This window comes from Podarcis cretensis (assembly GCF_951804945.1).
Source record: "Podarcis cretensis genome assembly, chromosome: 8".
Classification (NCBI taxonomy): Eukaryota; Metazoa; Chordata; class Lepidosauria; order Squamata; family Lacertidae; genus Podarcis; species Podarcis cretensis.
The window spans coordinates 13485099-13508282 of record NC_137177.1 but is presented as its reverse complement, the minus strand read 5'-3'; the positions used below and the strand labels follow the sequence as shown (position 1 = coordinate 13508282).

Sequence of the window (23184 nt, the reverse complement as noted above, 5' to 3'; positions counted from 1 at the left end):
CCATTTATCTTTATTCTAATTCCTAGGCTTCAATTCTCTAATCTTGTGAGAGGGTTGCAACATCTCTACTTCATTCTGTTTCTGCAATGAATGATGTTGATGATGCAGATATTTAGACCTGAGATGAGCAGACAAGCAGTGGTATTTTTCAGGGAGTGAGTTGGGGAGTTTATTGTTGTGAATGTGACTTATTGGCCACTGTTATTTTTGGTGCTTGGTTTATTATGTATAGTGTTCAATCACTAATTACATATACTAACATAGTGCTTATAACTATGAAATAGAGTTAGGTATATAATCTTGTTTAAGTATAATATGTTGTATACTTGGTTATTATGTTGGAAACACTCCTCTGATTAAGTTTACTATGTAAAGTTTTTAAACAACAAATGAATAAATAAATAAATAAATAAAGCCTTGGTGTGTATTTATTTATTTATTTATTAATGATTATTATATATCACTTAATACTAAAAAGAGGCTCCTGTTGTTGTTTAGTCATTTAGTCGTGTCCAACTCTTCATGAATCCATGGACCAGAGCAAGCCAGGCTTGGAAACTACAATAAAATTTAATTTTATACCTAAATGCATTACAATGCAATAAAATATAAAATCTCAAAAAAACCAAAAACATCCGCATATATTGAAGAGTCTTTAGAGTGAAGGAACCCTTCTGTCTTCAGTGCTCCAATAATATTCTTAATAAATAATAATAATAATAACTTTATTATTATTTCATTATCTACACCCTGCCCATCTGGCTCTGTTCCCCCAGCCACTCTGGGCAGTTTACAGCATTTATAAAACATCTCCTAACTTACAAAATGCTACACATCACACTAAGATTCTGCCTCTAATAGCCACAAACTATAAAGTTATTACCTCTGCAGTTCTGCCCCAACAAGATGAGTCCCAGGGTGAGCTGGGCTTTCAGAAAGCAAGGGGGGGGCATGTTTTGTACACTTGTTGAGTGATGAAAACTAAGTTTCAATCTATTTTTTTTCTTTTCTCATGGGCACATAGGATTTCAGCCTGCATACCAGTTGGAGCTGGTAGACAGTTGCTCTGGACACAGAATTGACCTGCACCTCCATAGACAGCTGTGAGTCCAATATGACTCCCAGGCTATGTACCTTGTTCTTCAGAGACACAGTCACCCCATTCAGGACCAGGGAGTTCTCCACACCCACCCGCCCCCTGTCCCCCAAGAACAGTACTTCTGTCTTGTCAGGATTCATCCTCAATCTGTTAGCCGCCATCCATCCTCCAACCACCTCCAGACACCCATACAAGACCTGCACCACCTTCACTGGTTCCGATTTAAAAGAGAGGTAGAGCTGGGTATCATCTGCATATTGATGAACACCCAACCTGAACCCCCTGATGATCTCCCCCAGTGGCTTCATGTAGATGTTGCAAAGCATGGGAGAGGGGAGGAACCCTTCGACCCCTCACAAGTGAGAGCCCAGGGGTCTGGTCTGAACACTCATCCCCTCCCCACTTTCTGAACATGGCCCAGGAGGATGGAGCAGAACCACTGTATAACCGTGCCCCAGCTCCCAGCCCTTCTAGACGGTCTAGAATAGGGGCAAGCAACCTAAGATCCCCAGGCCGGATGCGGCCCAATCGCCTTCTCAACCTGGCCCGCAGACGGTCCGGGAATCAGCATGTTTTTACATGAGTAGAATGTGTGCTTTTATTTAAAATGCATCTCTGGGTTATTTGTGGGGCATAGGAATTCGTTCATTTCCCCCAAAAAAATATTGTCCAGCCCACCACATGGTATTAGGGATGGTGGACCGGCCCATGGCTGAAAAATGTTTCTTTTAACATCCAGAAGGATGTTATGGTCGATGGTATCAAAAGCTGCTGATAGATCCAGCAGAACTAGGACATTGCTTTCACCTTTGACCCTAGCCCACTGGAGATCATCAGCCAGCATGATCAAGGCAGTTTCAGTCCCAGCTTCTTATTCAGTATCACTCATCCCATTTTACTCCACAGATCCCATTTTTCCTCCACAAATGAAGCCCCATTGGGAGCTCAATATCTACTTATTTGTTTATTAGGAATTAAATTTGTATACTGCCCTTCATCCAAAAATCACAGGGCAGTTCACTACATATTTTTTTTGACATATCAAAATTCTGTCCCTAATTACTGGCAAGGGAACATTGCAGTGGCACCCAATCAAGTGATACAACTTTTTTTACCTCATGTCATCTAATTTTCTTTTGTCATCTTTTGTACACTTGTTGAGTGATCAAAACTAAGTTTAAATCTAAAATTTTAATTTTTTATCTCATCCCGTTTTTGAGTTATGTGGGTTTGAAATTTCAAAAAGAGAGAGAGAAATTTGACCTTGCCAGAGTACACAAAGGCCTTAAAAGCTCAGCCCAGCATTGAGATACAGTGGTACCTCAGGTTAAGTACTTAATTCGTTCCGGAGGTCTGTTCTTAACCTGAAACTGTTCTTAACCTGAAGCACCACTTTATCATTGGGACCTCCCGCTGCCGCCTCCGCGCCAGAGCCCAATTTCTGCTCTTATCCTGAAGCAAAGTTCTTAACCTGAAGCACTATTTCTAGCTTAGTGGAGTGTGTAACCTGAAGCGTATGTAGCCTGAAGCATATGTAACCTTTAGCATATGTAACCTGAGGTATCACTGTACGTCAAAACTATAACACAAATCCCTTCAGAACCTGATCTTCATGATATGTCACATGATGGACTTACTCTAAATCTAAAAATCTGAGTTACCAAATTTTCATTTTTTAAAAAAGGATTAAAAAAATTAATATGATTTAAAAATTCCCAAAAATATATTGATTATTTAATATTTCAAAGAGCCACCTGCAAATTTCACATTTTTCCAAATATATTTTGTACATAAATGTTTGCCTTATTGGATTCTATTTGGGATAAATGGGTCTTCTTGGTGTAAAATATAACAGAATAAACAAGAACTCAACTATAATATTAGTTGCTTCAGGCATTTCTTTTGAAAGTTATTCAATTAAAAGGTGTCTGAAAAGCTAGTTAGGCTTTTCTTTTTAAAATGTGTTAAATGAGGTAAAAAAGTTGGATTACTTGATATTGAATGACCCAGGAATGAATCTTGGACTGGAACAGTGTTGCTTGTCTTAGAGTAACAAGAAAAGAAATTGGAAAGCTCAATGCTATTTATCTGTGGCAATAGATAGATAGATAGATAGATAGATAGATAGACTTACTTTCAAGCACTTTCATGTTGCACAAAAATTTTTGACAGCATTGGTGGATATGTTGGAAGTATTTTTTTTCTACTGAAGAAAAGGTGGCATTTATTGAGATGCAATCTTCAGCACAACCCTTGTTCTTGTAGATCTCTTTAGAGCCATCTGTTAGAAAGAATTGAAGGAATAGCAAGATATGCAAAAATTCAAATTGATGAACGTACAAATATAAATACATTGGGCAAATGGGTGATTTAAGAGAAAATACCTGGCAACAACTGAATTCAGCAAACTAATCCATAAAGTAGTTTCTTTGAAGTATAATTTCTTCTGCAATACCATGTGAATATTCTAGGATAGTTCCTTAACAACTTGCACATAAATGGGACTAGATGGACTTCCTTTTCTGCCCATACAAAAGAGTCTAGAATAGTTTGATCCACTACCCATCTCTACCTACTATACAGCTAGCTGATCCAGGGGCCTGACTCATGAAGCTTCCTTATATTATGTACTATATTTCTGAGAGATGGGAGAAGATGGTTTTTCACCTGTTTCCTCTAATTTTCTGATCTCGTGAACTCACTTCTCAATACAAGAAATCTTTTTGCATGCAACCTTCTATGGGGAGTGTTGTGTATTGAGTCAAAGGATTTTATATCTGTATTATTATTGTCTGTATTTGCATTAGGGTAAAGTAACTGCCTTTTGGTTCCAGAGGGTGCAGCTACTATTGATTCATTTAAGCTGCTGTATTTGGATCCTCTGTCTTATTGGTTTCCTCCAAAAGGCAGGACTATGATTGCCTGATATTGTTCCCTCCAAAATGTATCCTTTCTAGCTAGTTCCCTGTCCCTATAAATGTAGCTCTCCCCTCCTCAGGTCTCAGTCTTGTTTGCTTTAATAAAGAAGTGTTACTAGAGAACTGTCTCCAGCATATTATGTCAAGAGAGCTGAAATCACAAACCCCACGTCACAATAGGGAGAAGTAGTTATTGTTATTCTAAAGCAGCAATGCTGCAGCAAGCAAAGGCTATAGCAGCTCAGTCAGCTGCTTGTGGCTGCAAAGCCAGACAGGATGTATGTGACTGTTGCCATGGAAACAAAGGGGCAGTCCATTCTCCTTATTGAGCACAGGATGTGAGCTCAGTGTGTGTCATATGACCTGTACAGGATGTACATGGGTGGAGTTGGAGTTTCTCTCTGTTTGTTGAAGAGAGCAGACATGTTTTCTCTGTACTGAAGTGAAAGACAGGAATAAAAGCAATGTAGATTCATTTCTGTCTGAGTCTGATTCCCCTCCCTGGGGATATGCTGGAGAGCAGGGAGGAGGAGAGCAGTTGGTGTGTTTTTCTCACAGCCTGAGGAAAATCGCCGGAACGGACCTCGTGTGTTTTTCCTGCCGGGAGTCGCCGGAGGGAGGTCAAAAGAATTCAGCCGGTGCCTGGAGAGATAGGCACATACCTCTGACCGGCACTGAATTCCAACATTGGTAGCAGAGCTGCTGGTTTCTACGATCCATGGAACTCTGCAGAAATAGGAGCCTGAGATGGAGGCTGATTCTCTGCAGCCAGAAGCTGACCAGAAGAAGCTGAAAGCCAAGCTACGGAGCCCAGGTATGAGATTTTCGGGCTTAAAAGTGTGAATGCAGATTGATTAATTCTCTGCTTCATGGGAGCAACGTTTGGGAAAAACAGCTCCGAGAGAGAAGAGTCTGCATTCCATACATTCCTGTGGTTTTTCCTGTCCAAGGAAAGGAATGTGGTTGCTTAGCAACGCAGGCCAGTTTCAAGATAAGGGCTGGAAGTCAGGCTATGCCCAGAGAGGCACAAACAGCTCGTGTTTTGACTAGGCCCTTACAAAGGAACTGTGAAAGGGACTTTCCAAGCAGCCAGTGTTATTGCTGCCAGGTGCACAGAGTGTAAACAAGCCAGCTATTGGATTTTAGAGGCTTGTGTTTGAGAGTCAATGCAAGGACTCAAAATGGATGCCAAGAAAGGGGGGGGCCTGCCTTCTCCACCCCTTTTGACCAGTGACAATTATGCATCTTGGTCTATTAAGATGAAGGCCTTGCTGCAGAATCAGAGACTGTTTGGGGTGATTGAGAACCCCATCCCTGCAGCACCAACGCCTGTTTGGGAGTCACAGGATGTGAAGGCCAGAACTGCTATAATTCTGTGCGTGTCAGACTCTCAGCTTATTCATATACAAGATTTACCGCACGCGAAAGATGTTTGGGACACGCTGAGAAGGACACATCAGAGAGATGCAGGTTCTTCAGCGTTGCTGTATTTTGAAAAGCTGACTAACCTGAGGCTTGCGCCTGATGGAGATGTTCAAGCGCACCTGACGGAAATGAAATTTCTGCGTCAGCAGATGGTGGAACGCAATTTCCGTCTGGATGAGGAAGTGTTTTGCTTCATGGTGATCAACAGCCTGAATCGGACTTACAAAACGGTTGCCAGTCAGCTGGGGTCCCTCCCAGCGCAAGATCTAACGTCGGACAGGGTCTTTGCCGTGGTCCTGAACGAACATGACAGACTTGCTGCCCTGGAAGTCAAGGACAGGGGGAGGGAAGAACGGAGTTCAGACACCCCCACTGCTGTAGCTACTGGAGGAGACGCCGTAGCTTTGAACGTTGTCCGATGCCACAATTGTGGACAGACTGGGCATCTTCAGCGGTACTGCAAGAAGCCACGTCAGAACAAAGGAGCCAAGGGAAGCTCCACGAAGTCTGAGGTGTCAGGCAGAAGTCATGCCAAGTCACAGGCGAAGCCTGCAAAGGCTTTGATGTCCCTAAAAGCCACACCACAAGTGGGGAATTCCTTCGTTTTAGACACGGGAGCGACGGTTCACATGACCCATCGCAGGGATTTGTTTTCATCGTTTAAGAAGCAAAGCTTCGTTGTACAACAAGCCAACGGTCAAGAGCTGGAAGCCACCGGAATTGGGACTGTGTATCTTAAAAGTCTGAACTTGACTATAAACAATGTTTATTTGGTTCCAGAGTTGAAGTACAATCTGCTCAGCGTTTCGCAGATTGCCAAGAAGGGACTAAAACTGTCCTATGATGATCAACACTGCGAGATCTACAAAGATGGAGAGTTGTATCTTTCTGCCAAAGAGAAAGATGGACTGTATTTGTTGACTTTTGATCAAAGTGATTACATGGAATGTAATTCTTGTGATTCTAACATGATTTCTTTTGCAGGTGTAGCCCAGAAGAACGCCAAGCAGGTCACCTCGAGGGTCGACAAGGCATTTCAGCGGGTGTATACTGATGTGATTGGTCCTTTAGCACCATCTAGAGGCAATGCAAAGTATTACCTAATATGTGTTGATTCTTTTACAGGTTTTGTCTGGATTTATCTTTTGGAGAGACCGAAAGAAGCCTTAGAAAGGTTTAAAGAGTTTTGTGACAAAGTTAAAACTATGCATGATGCTGACATAGATTGTCTTTGCACAGATGAGAAGCCAATTTTTCTCTTACAGGATTTCCAGAGGTTCCTGAAGAAGAAAGGGATAAGACACAAAATTGCTAGTTCCGAAGAAGCTTGGAACAGATGTGTCTGTGTTAGAGTGAACAAAGAATTGCAAAAGGGAATGCATGCGCAATTGCTTAGTTCACATCTGCCACATGAGTACTGGGCTGAGTCACTAATGTCATTTAGTTACACGTGGTTGAGAAAGGTTTCAAAAGACTTGGGATGTTCTCCTTTTGAGAAACTGTTCCACAGAAAACCTTCTGTTGCCCATTTCAAGGTTTTTGGGTCTCATGTGAGGACAGAAGCTCCAGGTGGAGTAAAGAATGCCAGAGGCATTTTTGTGGGTTATGAAAAGGGTCTCTACAGAGTAATTTTGTCTGAATCTGGTAAGGTGATTCTCACAAAATTTCTAGAGAGTGCTCCTGAACAGGAGCGAGTGATTGTTCACACATTTCCCACAGGTGATGATGATGATTCTGATGATGATGATGATGATGTTGATTTTATTGAGTTCAGTAGTACTGATGATGACAGCGATAGCTCAGACAGCTCAGTTGTCACAGTCATTGAGAAGAAATCTTACACAATGACTAGACCCTCAGAAGAGGAGGATAAACCACTGATTAAGCTTAGTACTGGTTCTTCAGAGAGTTCAGAGGCTGAACCAGAAAGCAAGGGAGAGCAGCACCTCTTACGTAGGTCTGAGAGAGCAACAAAGGGTGTACCACCCAAGAGGTATTCAGAAGAGTTTGCCAACCAAGCTATTGCATGTGTTGCTGTTGTAAACGACCAAGGTCAAATTGAAGCTGTGTCTGAGTCAGAGACAAAGGCACAACAGAGAGTTGCTAACCAAGGTAATGCAGAAGCACTCATTCCTTGGAAGTCACACAACCAGAGAGGTACATTGGTAAAACGAATGGCGGGTAGTTCCAAGGGTGGAACTGAAACAACAGGGGAGTGTTATAAGTATAACAACTGTTTGTTTTCTTCTCTGGATGACGCTTTGCTCGCAGCACGCATTGATACTTTAGGGGGAGTATGTTATTCTAAAGCAGCAATGCTGCAGCAAGCAAAGGCTATAGCAGCTCAGTCAGCTGCTTGTGGCTGCAAAGCCAGACAGGATGTATGTGACTGTTGCCATGGAAACAAAGGGGCAGTCCATTCTCCTTATTGAGCACAGGATGTGAGCTCAGTGTGTGTCATATGACCTGTACAGGATGTACATGGGTGGAGTTGGAGTTTCTCTCTGTTTGTTGAAGAGAGCAGACATGTTTTCTCTGTACTGAAGTGAAAGACAGGAATAAAAGCAATGTAGATTCATTTCTGTCTGAGTCTGATTCCCCTCCCTGGGGATATGCTGGAGAGCAGGGAGGAGGAGAGCAGTTGGTGTGTTTTTCTCACAGCCTGAGGAAAATCGCCGGAACGGACCTCGTGTGTTTTTCCTGCCGGGAGTCGCCGGAGGGAGGTCAAAAGAATTCAGCCGGTGCCTGGAGAGATAGGCACATACCTCTGACCGGCACTGAATTCCAACAGTTATATCTGTCTGAGTACGTTTTCCCCCCTTTTCTTTTTTTAAAAATTATTTCTGTTGCTTCATTTATCATCAGAGTATATCAGCATTTGATGCTATGTGCTGTTACTATATGTTGCAGGCCTATTCGGCATCAGCTAATACTGCAACTGGATAAATAGGTTCCGCTCTGGCGGGAAGGTAAACGGCGTTTCTATGCACTGCTCTGGTTCACCAGAAGTGGCTTAGTCATGCTGGCCACATGACCCGGAAGCTGTACGCAGCTCCCTTGGCCAATAAAGCGAGATGAGCGCCGCAACCCCAGAGTCGTCCATGACTGGATCTAATGGTCAGTGGTCCCTTTACCTTAATTGGAGACTGGTTCTAAAAAGAGAGAGTGGGGTGGTGGTGTTGGGGACAATATTTATAAAATATGGCCTGGATCAGGTAAATTCATTCTGATTGGTCTGAGAATCTCCATTCACCCCTTCCTCCTTTTCAGGAATGTTGTTTGCATCCAGTGTGAGAGTGGATAGGCTGCACCCCTGGTCATTGCCTACTCTGGCCCAGGCAGCGTCCCAAATCTTGCAGACCTGCCTGTGCAAGAAAAAAAACTTAAAAGTACATGAGAGTGTAAAGCAGGCATGAGATCAGAAGGGCTCAATCGCCAACGGGCTTTGAGGGGGAAGACACAAAGGCTACTCATCCCCCCAACCCCCAAGAGGGAGTCTTGGGGTCAGCATAGAACATTGTTGTCAAAGAGGAGTTTCCCGGTCTCTTCGTCTCTTTGTAAGGAGAGTTTAACAGAGCAGAAAAGGGAAATCTTACAAATGAAATTTAAAATTGAACAAATAAATCTGGCATGAACAAATAAATCTGGCATGAAGAAAGGGGTAAAAAGAAAGTCCCTTCTTACTTGGTAAAACATACTCTTCCTTGAGTAGTATATGCACCCAATGATAATAAAGCTAATTTCTATAAACACCTGGAAATAACAGTGTTAGACTATATGGAGGAGAAAATAATTCTCCTAGGAGATCTGAATGGAGTTGTTTCGAACACGATAGAACTCAGAGAAGTGTAGATAATAAAACAGGATGATTACCTCAAACTTTTTTTCCAGTTAATAGAAATTTAGTAGATGCTTGGATGTTTAAACATCCAAGGGCAAAGGAATTCTCATATTATTCTGAGCCCAACTGTAGGGATCAGATGGGATTACCATGAGGAATTATAGAATATACATCAGGCCATCGTGCCCACGATGAAGACATTGTGTTGACTGGGTTTGATATAGTGACGATAATTTCTGATTAAATCCCATAAGATTCTACATTCATGCCCCCCCCTTTTTTTAAAGAATGGCAAACTGCCACATGCAGCGCCTTACTTGGATGTGCCTGGAGTCTTAGAAGCTTGAATACCCTATGTTCTCCTACAAATGGACCTTGAGCTTGTTTGGAGGTTCTAGCAGGGGAGCGCAGCTATCGTATACCCTTGACCGAAGAACGGTACACTCCTTCTTTCTGGGATGGTCGTCCTCTTCCACCGAGTGCGCAGCTTCGGGAGGGACGCACATGGAGCGGTGAGGGAGGAAGGGGACACCCACCTAGCCAGCCAGATCAGCCGAATCAACCCTGGCGATCAATGGGGTGACAGATGTCGCAGCCAGATCACCCTCACATCCCATTCATGCCCTTTGCAAGTGAATGAGTACCTTCAGGTTAAACGATATGATAACATTTATGCTGTTGGTGATTGTGCTGATGTGAACGAGCCAAAAATGGCATACCATGCTGGGCTCCATGCAGATGTTGCAGTGACAAACATTGTCAACAGCCTGACACAGAAGCCTCTGAAAAGCTATACACCAGGATCACTCACATTCTTGATCTCACTGGGAAGATGTGATGGAGTGGGCCAAATCAGTGACTACTACGTGAGACATCTCTTAGTGACAGTAGTTAAAAGCAGGGATCTTTTCGTCTCACAAAGCTGGAGAAAGATGGGACAGTGTATGCTAGATAGAAAGGGGCTTGCAAGAAAAGATGCAGGTGTAACAGGACCAGTGCCAAAAAAAGAATATACCTTTCAATTAAAGAAAGGTTGGGTAGTTATAACTAATTTTAAAAAGCTTAACTTTTGTCATATATGGTTTGTATATCTTATCCGAGGCTATATTTTACATTGGACCTTGGGATCATTTTTACTATCTGGCTCCTAAGCTATAATGGATTCATTCATGCACTTTTGATGCCCTTTTGCCTCTGCTGCCCATTTCTCCCTGCCTGACAAATCACGTACACAATTAGACAGGCAGGCATCCTGTGTCCTCAAAGACTGAGCAGTTTCGGCTTTGTAGTTTCTAATAGGTAATCTTAGGATCTTAATCTTAGGGCCAGGAAGCAGATCTCACATTAAGGTGATAACTGTCGCTACCCTCCTGGCCATCCTCCTTATCATGTGTATTGCTTGTTTATTACTTCCGGGGTTGCCAGATACTCTTCTTTGTAGTTCTCAATTTATTTACCCCAGAAATATTTGTGCTTAATTAGTTTTAGTGGTTTAACTTCTCGCCGTGGGTTTGTGGAAATGCTCAGAAGAAATCTGATTGGTTCTTACGAACACTCTGTAAAAAGCTTTTTTGTGAATAAAAACGGCCTGGGCCAGGGGGCTGGGGACATGGACAAGCACAGAGAGACACAATTATATGCACCTTTCCCAGAGTCTTGCTGGTTCAAGTCTCTGTGTGTATTCTTATTAATCAGAGTTCAATCCTTCCTTTCCTTTGCGAACGCAACACCCAACCAGTCTTCCAGCAGGCAAGATGGAATTTGGATCTCAAAAGAATTAACATTAAGAGTGAGAAAATTAGAAACTGATCCAAAGTCCCTATCAGATCACAATTCAGTGTCCTTATTCCTGAAGGATTCCGGAAGCTGTAAGCCAGCTCCCTTGGCCAATAAAGCGAGATGAGCGCCGCAACCCTAGAGTCGGCCATGACTGGACCTAATGATCAGGGGTCCCTTTATCTTTAAAGGGGATGTGGGTGGCACTGTGGATTAAACCACAGAGCCTAGGCCTTGCCAATCAGAAGGTTGTGGTTGGAAACCCCGCAACGGGGTGAGCTCCCGTTGTTCGGTCCCTGCTCCTGCCAACCTAGCAGTTTGAAAGCACGTCAAAGTGCAAGTAGATAAATAGGTACAACTCCGGCAGGAAGGTAAACGGCGTTTCTGTGCACTGCAGAAGCGGCTTAGTCATGCTGGCCACATGACTAGGAAGCTGTACGCCAGCTCCCTCAGCCAGTAAAGCGAGATGAGCGCTGCAACCCAGTCAGGGGACCTAATGGTCAGGGGTCCCTTTACCTTTACCCTATTCCTGAAGGGGAAAGAAAGAGGGCAGAAAGGATAGAGGATGAATGAAGCATTACTTAATGATGAAGGAATAATTCAGAAAGCTAAGAAAGCTTTCAAAGAATTCTTCAAATTTGATGTGGGAAAGACCATGGACAAAAACAATTAAATTCACAGCATGTATGGCATTAAAAGAAAATTTAATGAAGATGATGTATTGGTGGTATTTGATGCTGACTAAACTTGCTAAAATTTAGAAGATAAGGTATGTTGGAAATATAATGAGAAGGAAGGGAATTTATTTCATATGTGGTGGAAGTGTCCTAAGATTAAAGCGTACTGGGATATGATATATAATGAACTGAAAAAGATTTTCAAACATACCTTTAGTAAAAAGGTATATGAAGGAACATTGTAAACATTTGAAAACACTTGCAGGGTTGATTTAAAATATTTTGTTAGGTTATGATTTGATACCTGTTTATAAAAAATAAGTTTTTTAAGTATGGAGTTAAGATAAATAGGGTGATTTAGAAATGCTAAGATAAAAGTGATAACATATGGAAGTCCGAGAGGGGGACAGGAGGAAGACAAAGCTCAGTTAGAGTAAAGATATATATGATGAAGAAATTTTATTTGGTTGTTATAAAAGGGGGAGAAGAAAATAATAATTATAAAAAATTATATTAAAAATATTTTTAAAATATAAGAATTCTTCAAATTTAATATAAACAAAGGAACTAATATGAAGACTGTCTGGAAGACAGGGAAAGCATCCACGAGAGAATTTTTCATCCACCCACCAGAATGCAAATTTAAAAGGAACAGAGTGGAACATATCTTAACAGAAAACTAACTAGACATAATATGTCTCCAGGAGAAACATATATCCAGAAAGCACAGAAGGGTGCTGATTAATAAAAAGTTAGGAGCAGATTTTATCTTGTCAGATAAGAGTAAAAAGAGAGGCGTGGTCATCTATGTGAAACCCAGACTGCTTTTCAAAGTAATTCAAGTAAGGGTACAAGGAGAAAAATTAGTGATGATAGGAGTATATGCACCCAATGATAATAAAGCTGTTTTCTAGAAATATTTAAATAATATTACTTTTATGCACCAGGAAAAAAGCCCAAAGCATTCCTCTGAGGGATCATGGGGGATGAAATTCCAAGAAAGTATTTACGTATGCCACCACAGCAGCAAGAGTCTTGATTGCCCAGAATTGCAAAATGGAGACCTTATCAACAAAGAGAGACTGGTTGATCAAATTGATGGAGTATACAGAACTGGACAAGCAGACAGGTCAGATAAAAAGATCAAACAATACAAAAAATTAAAAATGATTGAAATATATTCAAACAGTATTTGAAAGACCATTATGGACAATAATTTTTTTTTACCACTTTAGAGTAACTCCTGTAAGAAAAGAAGAAAAAAGTAAAACATAATGGAATTAGGTTATTGAATAAATGGCTGTGTTAGGAGGGGCAGTCAACTAAGTAAAACTGAGGACTGAGGTAAGAAGGGGAGGGAAGTCAAACAGAAATGGATTACAAATGAATCAAATCAATCAATCAATATGTATTTTTTTATTTTTTTCTTTCATAATGTTTTAAAAATATATGTTTAATTACAGGAAAATCAAGTTTTTACAATGTGATTTGATGAATGTATGTCTAAAGCAACCAATAAAAATGAATTACAAAAGAGAGAGAGAGAGCAAAGTGAAGTGACCAATGGACCCAAGTCACAGCATTCTGCTTTGCTTTCAGTGGAAAACACTGCAGGACTCAAGGGAAGAAGACAACAAATGAAGGAGGAGATTGGGTGGTCTGTGTGGGCAGAACACAGTAGGAGGACAAGGAAAATGCTTGTCTGTTGCTTAGTTTCCCTGCAAATGAAAGAGGCAAGTGTGGAAGGGAACTGTCCATCCCATCTGAGTTAACAAGGACCAAGTAAGATGAACTAAGTGATGAAGCAAAATGTGCAAGCCCAAGGGGACTTTTGACAGGACAGATTATACACTACTAAGCAGCTGGCTGCAAGACGTGGCTAGTGGATATCCTTAATGGCAAGCTGGACTTGTTCCAGGTGTTGTAGGTTTGGCAGTCACATTCTATGCAACCTTATATTTCACCACTTTGTGCAGCAGAAGAATCATTGGGCTGGATTCCTAGTGGGAATGGGAGGTGAAGCCCCACCCTGTCAAATGGGATCCCTCTCAGGGATCTTGGAAGAATGCATTACTTGTCCATACATCCAGCTTAGGGATTGAGGGCACAGAGCACCCCTTGCCAGTGTCTACTTGAGGTTCACAGGATGCTCTTCATGCTGTTGATGGACGCTAATATTGGTCACCCCCAATAGTCTATCAGTCAGTAGCCGGACTGGTTACATGTCCAGTGTCTGTGTCAAAGCTGTTTATCCCTGTAATCAATAAAGTTCCAGTTACAGATAGGTAGCCGTGTTGGTCAGCCATAGTCAAAACAAACAAAAAAATCCTTCCAGTAGCACCTTAAAGACCAACTAAGTTAGTTCTTGGTATGAACTAACACAGTGTGTATCTGAAGAAGTGTGCATGCACACGAAAGCTCATACCAAGAACTAACTTAGTTGGTCTTTAAGGTGCTACTGGAAGGAATTTTTTGTTTTGTTTTTATCAATAAAGTTGTGGACTAATCTGAACCCAACACATGTCTCCTTGTGTGCATTCATTTGCTGCGCACCTCATTGCTACATCAATGTGCCTGCACCAACGAAGAGTAGGCTCTGATTTTGTTGCTTTCTAAGCAGTTGGGAATTATCATTCACTGAGGGATTGTCATTTAGGAGTTATGGGGGAGCTATGAGACAAATGTCAGAGAAAGATGAGGCCTGAATATTTGTGCACAGTTTGTTCACAGTAAGCAGCTGGTAAAAGTCAGGAGAAGGTTACCAGTGGCTCTGTGGATCTATGAGGCTTCCTTGAGTCAATGTATGAGAGAGTGAGAGAGGTTCCACACTCTGTTAGTTCATGATATGGAAATGGCTCAGTGGCTCCTTACAGACTCTGGAACTCCCTTGCTAAGAGAGAGAGAGAGAGAGAGAGAGAGAGAGAGAGAGAGAGAGAGATGGATGGGTTTCAACACGAGGTTTTCTTCTTTATCTTATTTTTTACTTTTATTGTACCTTACTCAAGAATCTAGACTAAATCCCACCTTGTTGTCATTTTACAAGTGGGTCTCAACAGGTTTTTGGAGAATGACTGCTTCTACTGAAAGGGTTGGGGTTGTGTTGTTTTTATTGTAATTATTGTTACATTTTAAACAGATTTTATATATAGTTTTAATTCTAATATTTAATTATTGAAAAAGTTAGTTGAGTTCCTCAAGGTTGGTGAGATCAGCATTCCGTTGTCACGCTAGATATCCCAGAGACCAAAGGATGCAAACACACACTTATGTTAATATGACAGAAAGGCTTCATACTCACTTAAATGGGTTTCAGTACGCTGAGAAAAGCAACTTCCTCCTTTGATAAGACAAGTATTGGACTTGTTTCTTACACATTCCAGAGTTGTCACTGCAGAAAGGAGAGGAGAGGAAACATAAGTTGTCCAGTCTTTGAGAAACAGAATATTCCAAGCCAAACACGAGCAATGTTAATAGTCTCAGGATCCGCATGTAGTGGTGGGTTAGATGCTGCATGCACACCAACACACATCTCTCCCCCCCCCCCATTCCTCACACAGGAACATCTCCAGACACAGAAATGGAAAGACACAAAGCCTTTTTCCCATTTGCTAGTATCTTTCCCCTCACTCCAGGCCTAATTAGTAGCTGCCCAGCTGCATAAAGCTTCATCATAGGTTTTCAACACCCCCCCAAGGAACTCTGAGTATGCACCATAAATCCATAATTTGATATATTAATTCTGACATAAATTTAAATACCCCAGTAACCAATTGGCACCTTCCTGTGCTTTGGTTTGCCTGCATCAATCTCACCTACAACGTCCTTTCCTTTCTTGGGAATTTCCCTATTTAAGTGAGTGAACACAACACAATATTCCCCTTTCCAAATCCTTTCCTTGGTAGTTGGGAGGAGATGGAAACCTGGTGGGGGCTGATGGCTCTGAAAATGGGATGGTGTCCACTTAACCACATCCAAGGGATCAGGGTGGGGCAGCACTGATGATATAGACCCGCCTTCTCCCTTTCCATTCCCCTCAGAGCTGGTGGGTGCTACTGGATGAAAGGGGGGGGGGCATCAGAGTTATCCATGCAGATCAGGGTGATTTGTCACATCCACAGATCCTGGGCCCCTTTCCTGATTACAAGCATCCAACTAGATAGCAGATCCACCTGTATAAAGGGGGAGTCCAGTGGAAGCCACAGCCACCACTGGAGGGGAGAAAGGCCACTGAGCTGGACTCCAACCCTGACAAATCCATGGCAATTGGGGATGCCACCCTGGCCAACTCCACTGCTGAGAATAAAATGCCTCACCTTTTGCCATGACCACCTCCTGCGTGCCTTCCACCTCTGGCACTTCCTGCGAAGCAAAACCGGTACTTACTTCCAAGGCATCCAAACCTGTTGAAATTAAATTAACAGCACCTTGGTTAGCATTTTGTATTTCTTGCTTCTGCCAGCTGACAAGCACTTGAAGTTACAGCTGCAGTAGGGCTTCCTTCTGCCTTCTCAGGGCCTCGAGGAACATCAATATAGTCCCCTAGTCTGACTCTTCCTCCACAGAACAGGAGGGGAATGGGATGGCTATGCATGCTCCCTCTGTGGGGCAGATGCTTTTCCTTTGCCCTTAGGGCCCCCCTTAGCCTTGCCTTTACCTGGAGCCATGCTAAATGCACCCCACTCCCCATAATAATCCTGAGGCTCAAAAAGGCTCTACAAATGTAAAAATTGCCCCTTGCCCCATTCCATAAGGAAATATAAGCACACTTTCTAAATGGACCCTCAGGACCCAACCACTAAACAAGACTCAATATCAGCTTTGCGGTTGAATGGGGAATTTTGAATCTGATCTCTCTTAGCTCCTGGGCTCAGTATGCTAACCACTACACCACACTACCTACCAGGAAAATATCAAAACTGTTGCCTATCCACAGGAAAATGGCTGGGGAGTTCATGAAGAAAACCCCTTCACCCCTCCCTATACCACTCCTCCAGCCCAGGGCCCACAACAGCAGGGGCCATATTCCATCCCCAGTCACTGCTAACTGGCTACTTCCACCTAGGGAGATTTCCCCCAAAAAGCAAATCCCCTACCAGGGGTGGCCCTTGCACTGGTTCCCCACTCTTGCAACCAGTTCTTTCAACTTGTGGTTAAAGGGAGACGCTAAGTTCTGCCTGACGCTGGGGGTGCTCATTGTGTGCACTTGAGACCACAAGTATAAGATGTACAAGGAGGTTGCAAGGAGGCACAATGGGGCCTCTCAAGTTTGGGGAATTTTCAGTCCCATCATCACATACTTGGGGAGGCAGAGTTGTCCCCAGCCTCATAGGTTTGGCATCTATGGTTAGAGGTCTCTCAGTGCCTCAAAGTACCATTGATCTGTTGCCTCCAGCAACAGCCATAGTTATCTGCAGCAAGCAGCCTACTGCAGGACTAAAGTTACTCCTCTCCTCTCCACTGACCTCCTCATGAGTAAATGGAACAGAAAGGAGGACAAATCCCCTTGCCTCTCTAGACAGTTGGCTCTGCTGCTTTTATCTTCTCCTGCCAGCCTCCCTGCTCTGCTCTCCCTCATCCAGTCCTCTGATTAGCTAGACCTCCTCTCCTTCCTGCAGAACTCTGTATGGCTGCAAGGGGGTAGGTAGCATCAACTGTGTTGGACTGGTCATGTTGGTCGGATGCCTATCATCTTCCACAACAACTACTTTGCCTCTCTTGCTTCAAAGGTGGCATATGGACACTACTAGCCCCTTGACTGAATGTTCTTGGAGAAAGAATTCAAGATCTCAGGCTCCTACTCACCTGGGCAAAGGATGACCAAGAGGAGACAAGTACTCAGGAAAGTTGTCATAGTGCTGAAGAGATCAAAAGCTGAGTGCACTCAGAACAAATAAGCAGGTGAAGGATGGAGGATGAGCCTAGTTTGGAGGGTTTTATAGGCCAAGAAGGGAGCCCGAGGGTTCCAAGTAAGGGGGGTTCCAGTAAGGGGGTGGGAAATGATGAAATTAGAGATTGCATGCTTTCCTAGACATGGTGCAATTTTATAAAGGAACACAAAGCACAATGTGGAAATTGGATTAACTCTTTTTTGGAAACGGTATGAAATTCTGCCACCTGCAGTTTGCACTCCCTCCCATTCTCAGGGTTAAGAAACAGGTATTTTCCTTAACTGAATCCTTTTTGAGAACCCTGTGTAATTTCACCAAATAACCCCCTAGTATATCCTACCTCAATTTCATCACAATGCTTCTGGAGAAATGATGTCCATGATCAGGTACAGTGATCAGCAATTGGTAAATCACATATATATTTTGTTCACAGGAATCTGGTGATGCTGGAACATGATTGTATTCCTAGAACCAGCCAACAGAGCATGTTCAGTTTTGTACTATTTCACCATTTTTCAAAATATATCCTCTAGAAATATTTGGAAGTGTGGTTCCTTGAAGTTGAATCAAATATTCTGTCCATAGTCCTCACAAAAATGCCAACCCCAGAATCCTCTAGGGAGGAATAATGGGTACTATACGAGAATGAATTCCATTACAGTGGATGCTCAGGTTGCGAACGTGATCCGTGCGGGAGGCACATTCCCAATCCGCAGCGTTCGCAACCTGCAACGTCATGATTCGGCTTTTCTGCGCATGTGCAAAATGTGATTTTGTGCTTCTGCGCATGCGAGACCACCAAAACCCGGAAGTAACCTGTTCCAGTACTTCCGGGTTCGGTGTGGTGCGCAACCCGAAAACTTGCAACACAAAGCATCTGTAACCCGAGGTATGACTGTATATATTTGTCTGCACGAACATTGTCATATCAAACTGTGATTTACAAATAATATAACACAGGTTGTTTTAGCTAAAGCTGAGCCTGCTGAGCTAGAAATGGATATTGATCAGGGAGAGGTAGTATGCTGACTTCCAGAGGTGGCTAGACTACAACTCTCATCGCCTCAAAAGTCAGACATTCCAACTAGGGTTGATGGGAATTGTCTGGAGCAGACTATGTTGTCTACCCCTGTCTCCATAATCTCTCTCATTCAAGAAAGCCTGAAATTATCCAAATCCATGAAGGATGAAGGGCCGCACAGCCATTGTTCTTATTATAGGACCACACCTTCCCTTCTTCAATGAGGCATTAAAATCATCCTGGCCACTCTCTACCTAGGGAGAGATACAGTTAACCAAGATGCACAAAGGTCAAGTAGAGAGGCCAGCTGATAAAGCAATGTTTACAAGCTCCAGCTACAACTAAAACTCATACAACTTTAACTTCTGAAAAATAAATCATATACATAGCAATTAAAAAATATTTTGCTCATAAAATATGGACCCATATGATTAACAAGGAAAGTCCCCATGATGTAGCTCCCATTTGTTGCTGGCCCATGACAGGGAATGTCCACTCTAGTGCACTGCATTCACCTCTCCCATTTTGCTGTTTCATGAGTTTTTAAAATTCCTATTGGTCCAGGGAGTTAAGGTTGCTATAATTTGAAGGCTATTAGGGTGTGTTTCGGCTTTTTAAAGTTATTGATGTTTTCAAAAGTTTTAAATACATTTCATTTTATTTGAAACTCTATTCTTTTCTGTTGTTTGCTTCCTTACGTTTCTTTGACAGGATGTGTGGGACAAAATAAAAAATGTTGAAAAGCCCCAAACCCAATACAGTGATACCTCTGGTTACGTACTTTATTCATTCTGGAGGTCTGTTTTTAACCTGAAACTGTTCTTAACCTGAAGCACCACTTTAGCTAATGGGGCCGATGGAGCACGATTTCTCTTCTTATCCTGATTCAAAGTTCTTAACCCGAGGTACTATTTCTGGGTTATTGGAGTCTGTAACCTGAAGCGTATGTAACCTGAAGCATATGTAACTTTTTCAGAGGTCAATTCCCTGTAATGTCTGGGAACATCTGTATGTTTGCCAGCCCTACATTATAATGTTTTTGATAATCCAATTTCGACTTGTGTGGGAGGAATAGTGGTATAGTAATTGGAGAAGAGAAGAGAAGAGAAGAGAAGAGAAGAGAAGAGAAGAGAAGAGACAGGATAAACTGAGATTTTCAAATGAAAAACCATTTGAATATCCAGCCAGGGCTCCTTTGGCAAGAATGATGAGATAGAAATTTCATAAAAAGGGGCTGTGCAACTCTCAAAGTTTCACCATTTTGATTTAGTGAAACTTCAGGTAACGAGTTATGTGGGGGCTGCATTTGGCTCCCAGGCCAGGAGTTCTCAACCCCAGGAGCATATTAAAAAAGGGCTTGATAGTGTCTAAACCTGTTCGATCTTTTGGCTCCCCACACTCAGCCACATGAGCAGTCAAATTAGATAAAATTATGAAGCCAGACGTCTTCAGCAGGTACATTATGGAACATTCAACTCTGCAGCAGGTACACTGGGTGAACACCACTTGGAAGCAATGAGGAGTTTGGCTGCTGTAAGAAGATTTCCTATAAACTGCAACAGGCTAGAACTTACATCAGCCTGTTGAATCAGGCAATCTGCCCAAGAAAAGTATTTTTACAGTGGCCTGAAAATAGGACATGAGAGCAAGGCCACTCTCCTACTACTGTTTCCCAGCAACAGACATTCAGATCCACATTTCCCCCAACAGCAGAGGTAGAACATAACCATCAAGTTACTCAATTTCATTGCATGTCCACAGGTTCTCATATTATGAGAGTCAGATGAGTACTAGTCACAATAGCTACATTTCCTCCCGTGTAATAGCCAATGAGACTCTCCGTCTGGAGATCACAGGTGGGAGAGGCTTCTCACAAGCATCTGTTTCCTAAGAATACTATGCTGGACTATATGAGTTTTTGGGTGATCCACCAGGAATCTTCTTATATCTCTTACTCCTGAATCCCTCAGTGCATCTTCAGTGGTCTATCAAAGAGTAGCAATTTGCCCTAGTTGCCTAGTGTTTTTTATCAGATTTCCAGAAAAGGGGGCATAATAGCCTAAAGTCATTCGAAGTTGATTATTTTATTCAGCCCTGACCACTTTGATAAGCAGATAGAGTGGATAAATTGTTACACTTCCTAACTTTTAACAATTTTAGTAGGGCTTTCCTCAGCTCCCTCTGTTCACCAACACCCTAAACCTCTCCCTTCCCATCCAATCGAACCATTAGTCATGAATTTAACCTTCCAAACTCCATATCTCAAGCCACTTTTCTCTTCAATCCTGCAATCCTGCTCTCCACCCATTTTCACTTTAAAACCCATGTCCATGTCCACATGAAACGTCCCCCTCCTTTCCTGCAACCCCACAATGAAAGCAAACCAGCCTGTGATAACCTCCTATATCTTCCTCCTGCAACACATTGCAACTATTAAAGCACCTTCTCATTTTCCACCCAATTATGGTGACACCACCCCTTCCTATTCTGCAGACATTTTCATACCCTCCTTTCCAAATTACCATGTCCCCATGCCTGATACTCTCTTTTTGCAAACCACTTGGCTCACTTATCTTCAGCTTCACCTCCTCTTCCTCCCTTCCTCTTTAATTATCTCACCGCTCCCTTGCACACATATTCCCCTATTTCCATTCTTTCTCCTCCCTCTTTTTCTGCAGTCTCTTTTTCACAGACACACCAACGTTCACAACCACCCCCTTCATCCCCCTTTTCACCTTTCCTCTTTTTTCTTACTCCCTTGCACATAAAACGCTCCCTTTTCCTGGTTTCCTGCTTTCTGCTATTTTCCAGTCTTCTTTCAGTGCATATCTCATGATGATATTTAATGTATATTTAAATTTATTTGGATCTTAAGAGGAAGCCTGTATGTTGGTTGCTCAGTTAGAGAAAGTTAACCAGTTTACTGAAGTTGTGTGTATGAAAGAGAGTGAGTGTGCTCCCTTGTTATTGAAATATTGATTATATATTACTACACTGAATTTGGAATTTCATGTTGAAGAAACGCCACCTGGGACGCAGGTGGCGCTGTGGGTTAAAGCCTCAGTGCCTAGGGCTTGCCGATCGAAAGGTCGGTGGTTCGAATCCCTGCGGCGGGGTGCGCTCTCGCTGCTCGGTCCCAGCGCCTGCCAACCTAGCAGTTCGAAAGCACCTCCGGGTGCAAGTAGATAAATAGGGACCGCTTACCAGCGGGAAGGTAAACGGCATTTCCGTGTGCGGCTCTGGCTCGCCAGATGCAGCTTTGTCACGCTGGCCATGTGACCCGAAGTGTCTCCGGACAGCGCTGGCCCCTGGCCTCTTAAGTGAGATGGGCGCACAACCCCAGAGTCTGTCAAGACTGGCCCGTACGGGCAGGGGTACCTTTACCTTTACCTTACACTGAATTTGGAATTTCATGTTGAAGAAAACACATTGTTCCAGGACGTAAATACATTGTGCAAAGGTCCTATAGAGGTTTTGAGGGCTCCACATCTTTTCTCTCTCTCCTATGAAGCCGAGGAATGGAAGAAAGACATTTGGGTATAGCAAGAAGAGTGAGACAATTAAAGAGAAAGAAAGGCTTGTTTTAAACAACAGCAGAGGTATAGGAGAGATGGGGAGACAGTGATAGTTTTAATAATAATACTAAGTTACAGCAAGGACAATATTCCCTCACCTGGGACCCTGGCTGATCATCACGGGATTATACATCCCATCACACAGTCTTTAGTGGCCTGACCAGAGGGGAGAAGTGGGCACGTTGCCTATGGACCTTGCTCTGGTTAATTAAATCTCTGTATTTCAGGGCCAGGGATGCGGGTGGTGCATTGCTCGGTCCCTGCTCCAGACAACCTAGCAGTTCAAAAGCATGTCAAAGTGCAATTTTTTCGCCCAATAAAATGCACCAGACCACAAGACGCACCTAGTTTTTGGAGGAGGAAAACAAGAAAAAAAAAATATTCTGAATCTCAGAAGCCAGAACAGCAAGAGGGATTACTGTGCACTGAAAGCAGCAATACCTCTTGCTTTTCTGGCTTCTGGGATAGCTGCACAGCCTGCATTCGCTCCATAAGGCACACACATTTCCCCTTACTTTTTAGGAGGGAAAAAGTGTGTCTTATAGAGTAAAAAATACAGTAGGTACTGCTCCAGCAGGAAGGTAAATGGCGTTTCCGCGCTGCTCTGGTTTGCCAGAAGCGGCTTAGTCATGCTGGCCACTTGACCCGGAAGCTGCATGCCGGCTCCCTCGACCACTAAAGCAAGATGAGCGCAGCAACCTCAGAGTCGTCTGCGACTGGACCTAACAGTCAAGGGTCCCTTTACCTTTACCCATTTCAGGGCAAGGGATGAATTTTCTCCTACAAGCAAATTAGCCGATTTGTAGCAACTGTCACAATTTTGGTGGATTAGGCATTGCACTGCATCCTTAGTCACAAGGGTACCCCCATTAGAGGGGTCCAGGAAGGGTGACACTGGCAGCTTTTTAAGGGTTGGGGCATCCAATCCATTTTGCAGTTGACTCCCCAGCAGGGATTTGACCCC

General features: G+C 42.9%; 1 protein-coding gene across 1 annotated transcript in view; it reads right to left on the bottom strand.

Moving 5' to 3' along the window:
- LOC307221671 (phospholipase A2 inhibitor and Ly6/PLAUR domain-containing protein-like) overlaps nt 1-17660 on the bottom strand; it is a 53609-nt gene extending 35949 nt beyond the window's left edge. The window contains exons 1-3 of the mRNA XM_079986419.1: nt 17539-17660; nt 16050-16136; nt 15035-15124 (exon numbers count right to left, since the gene is read on the bottom strand). Coding sequence (XP_079842545.1) covers nt 15035-15124; nt 16050-16136; nt 17539-17587 — 226 coding nt within the window. The 5' untranslated portion in view covers nt 17588-17660. The remainder of the gene's footprint in view (nt 1-15034; nt 15125-16049; nt 16137-17538) is intronic.
- Nucleotides 17661-23184: the final 5524 nt, after the last annotated feature.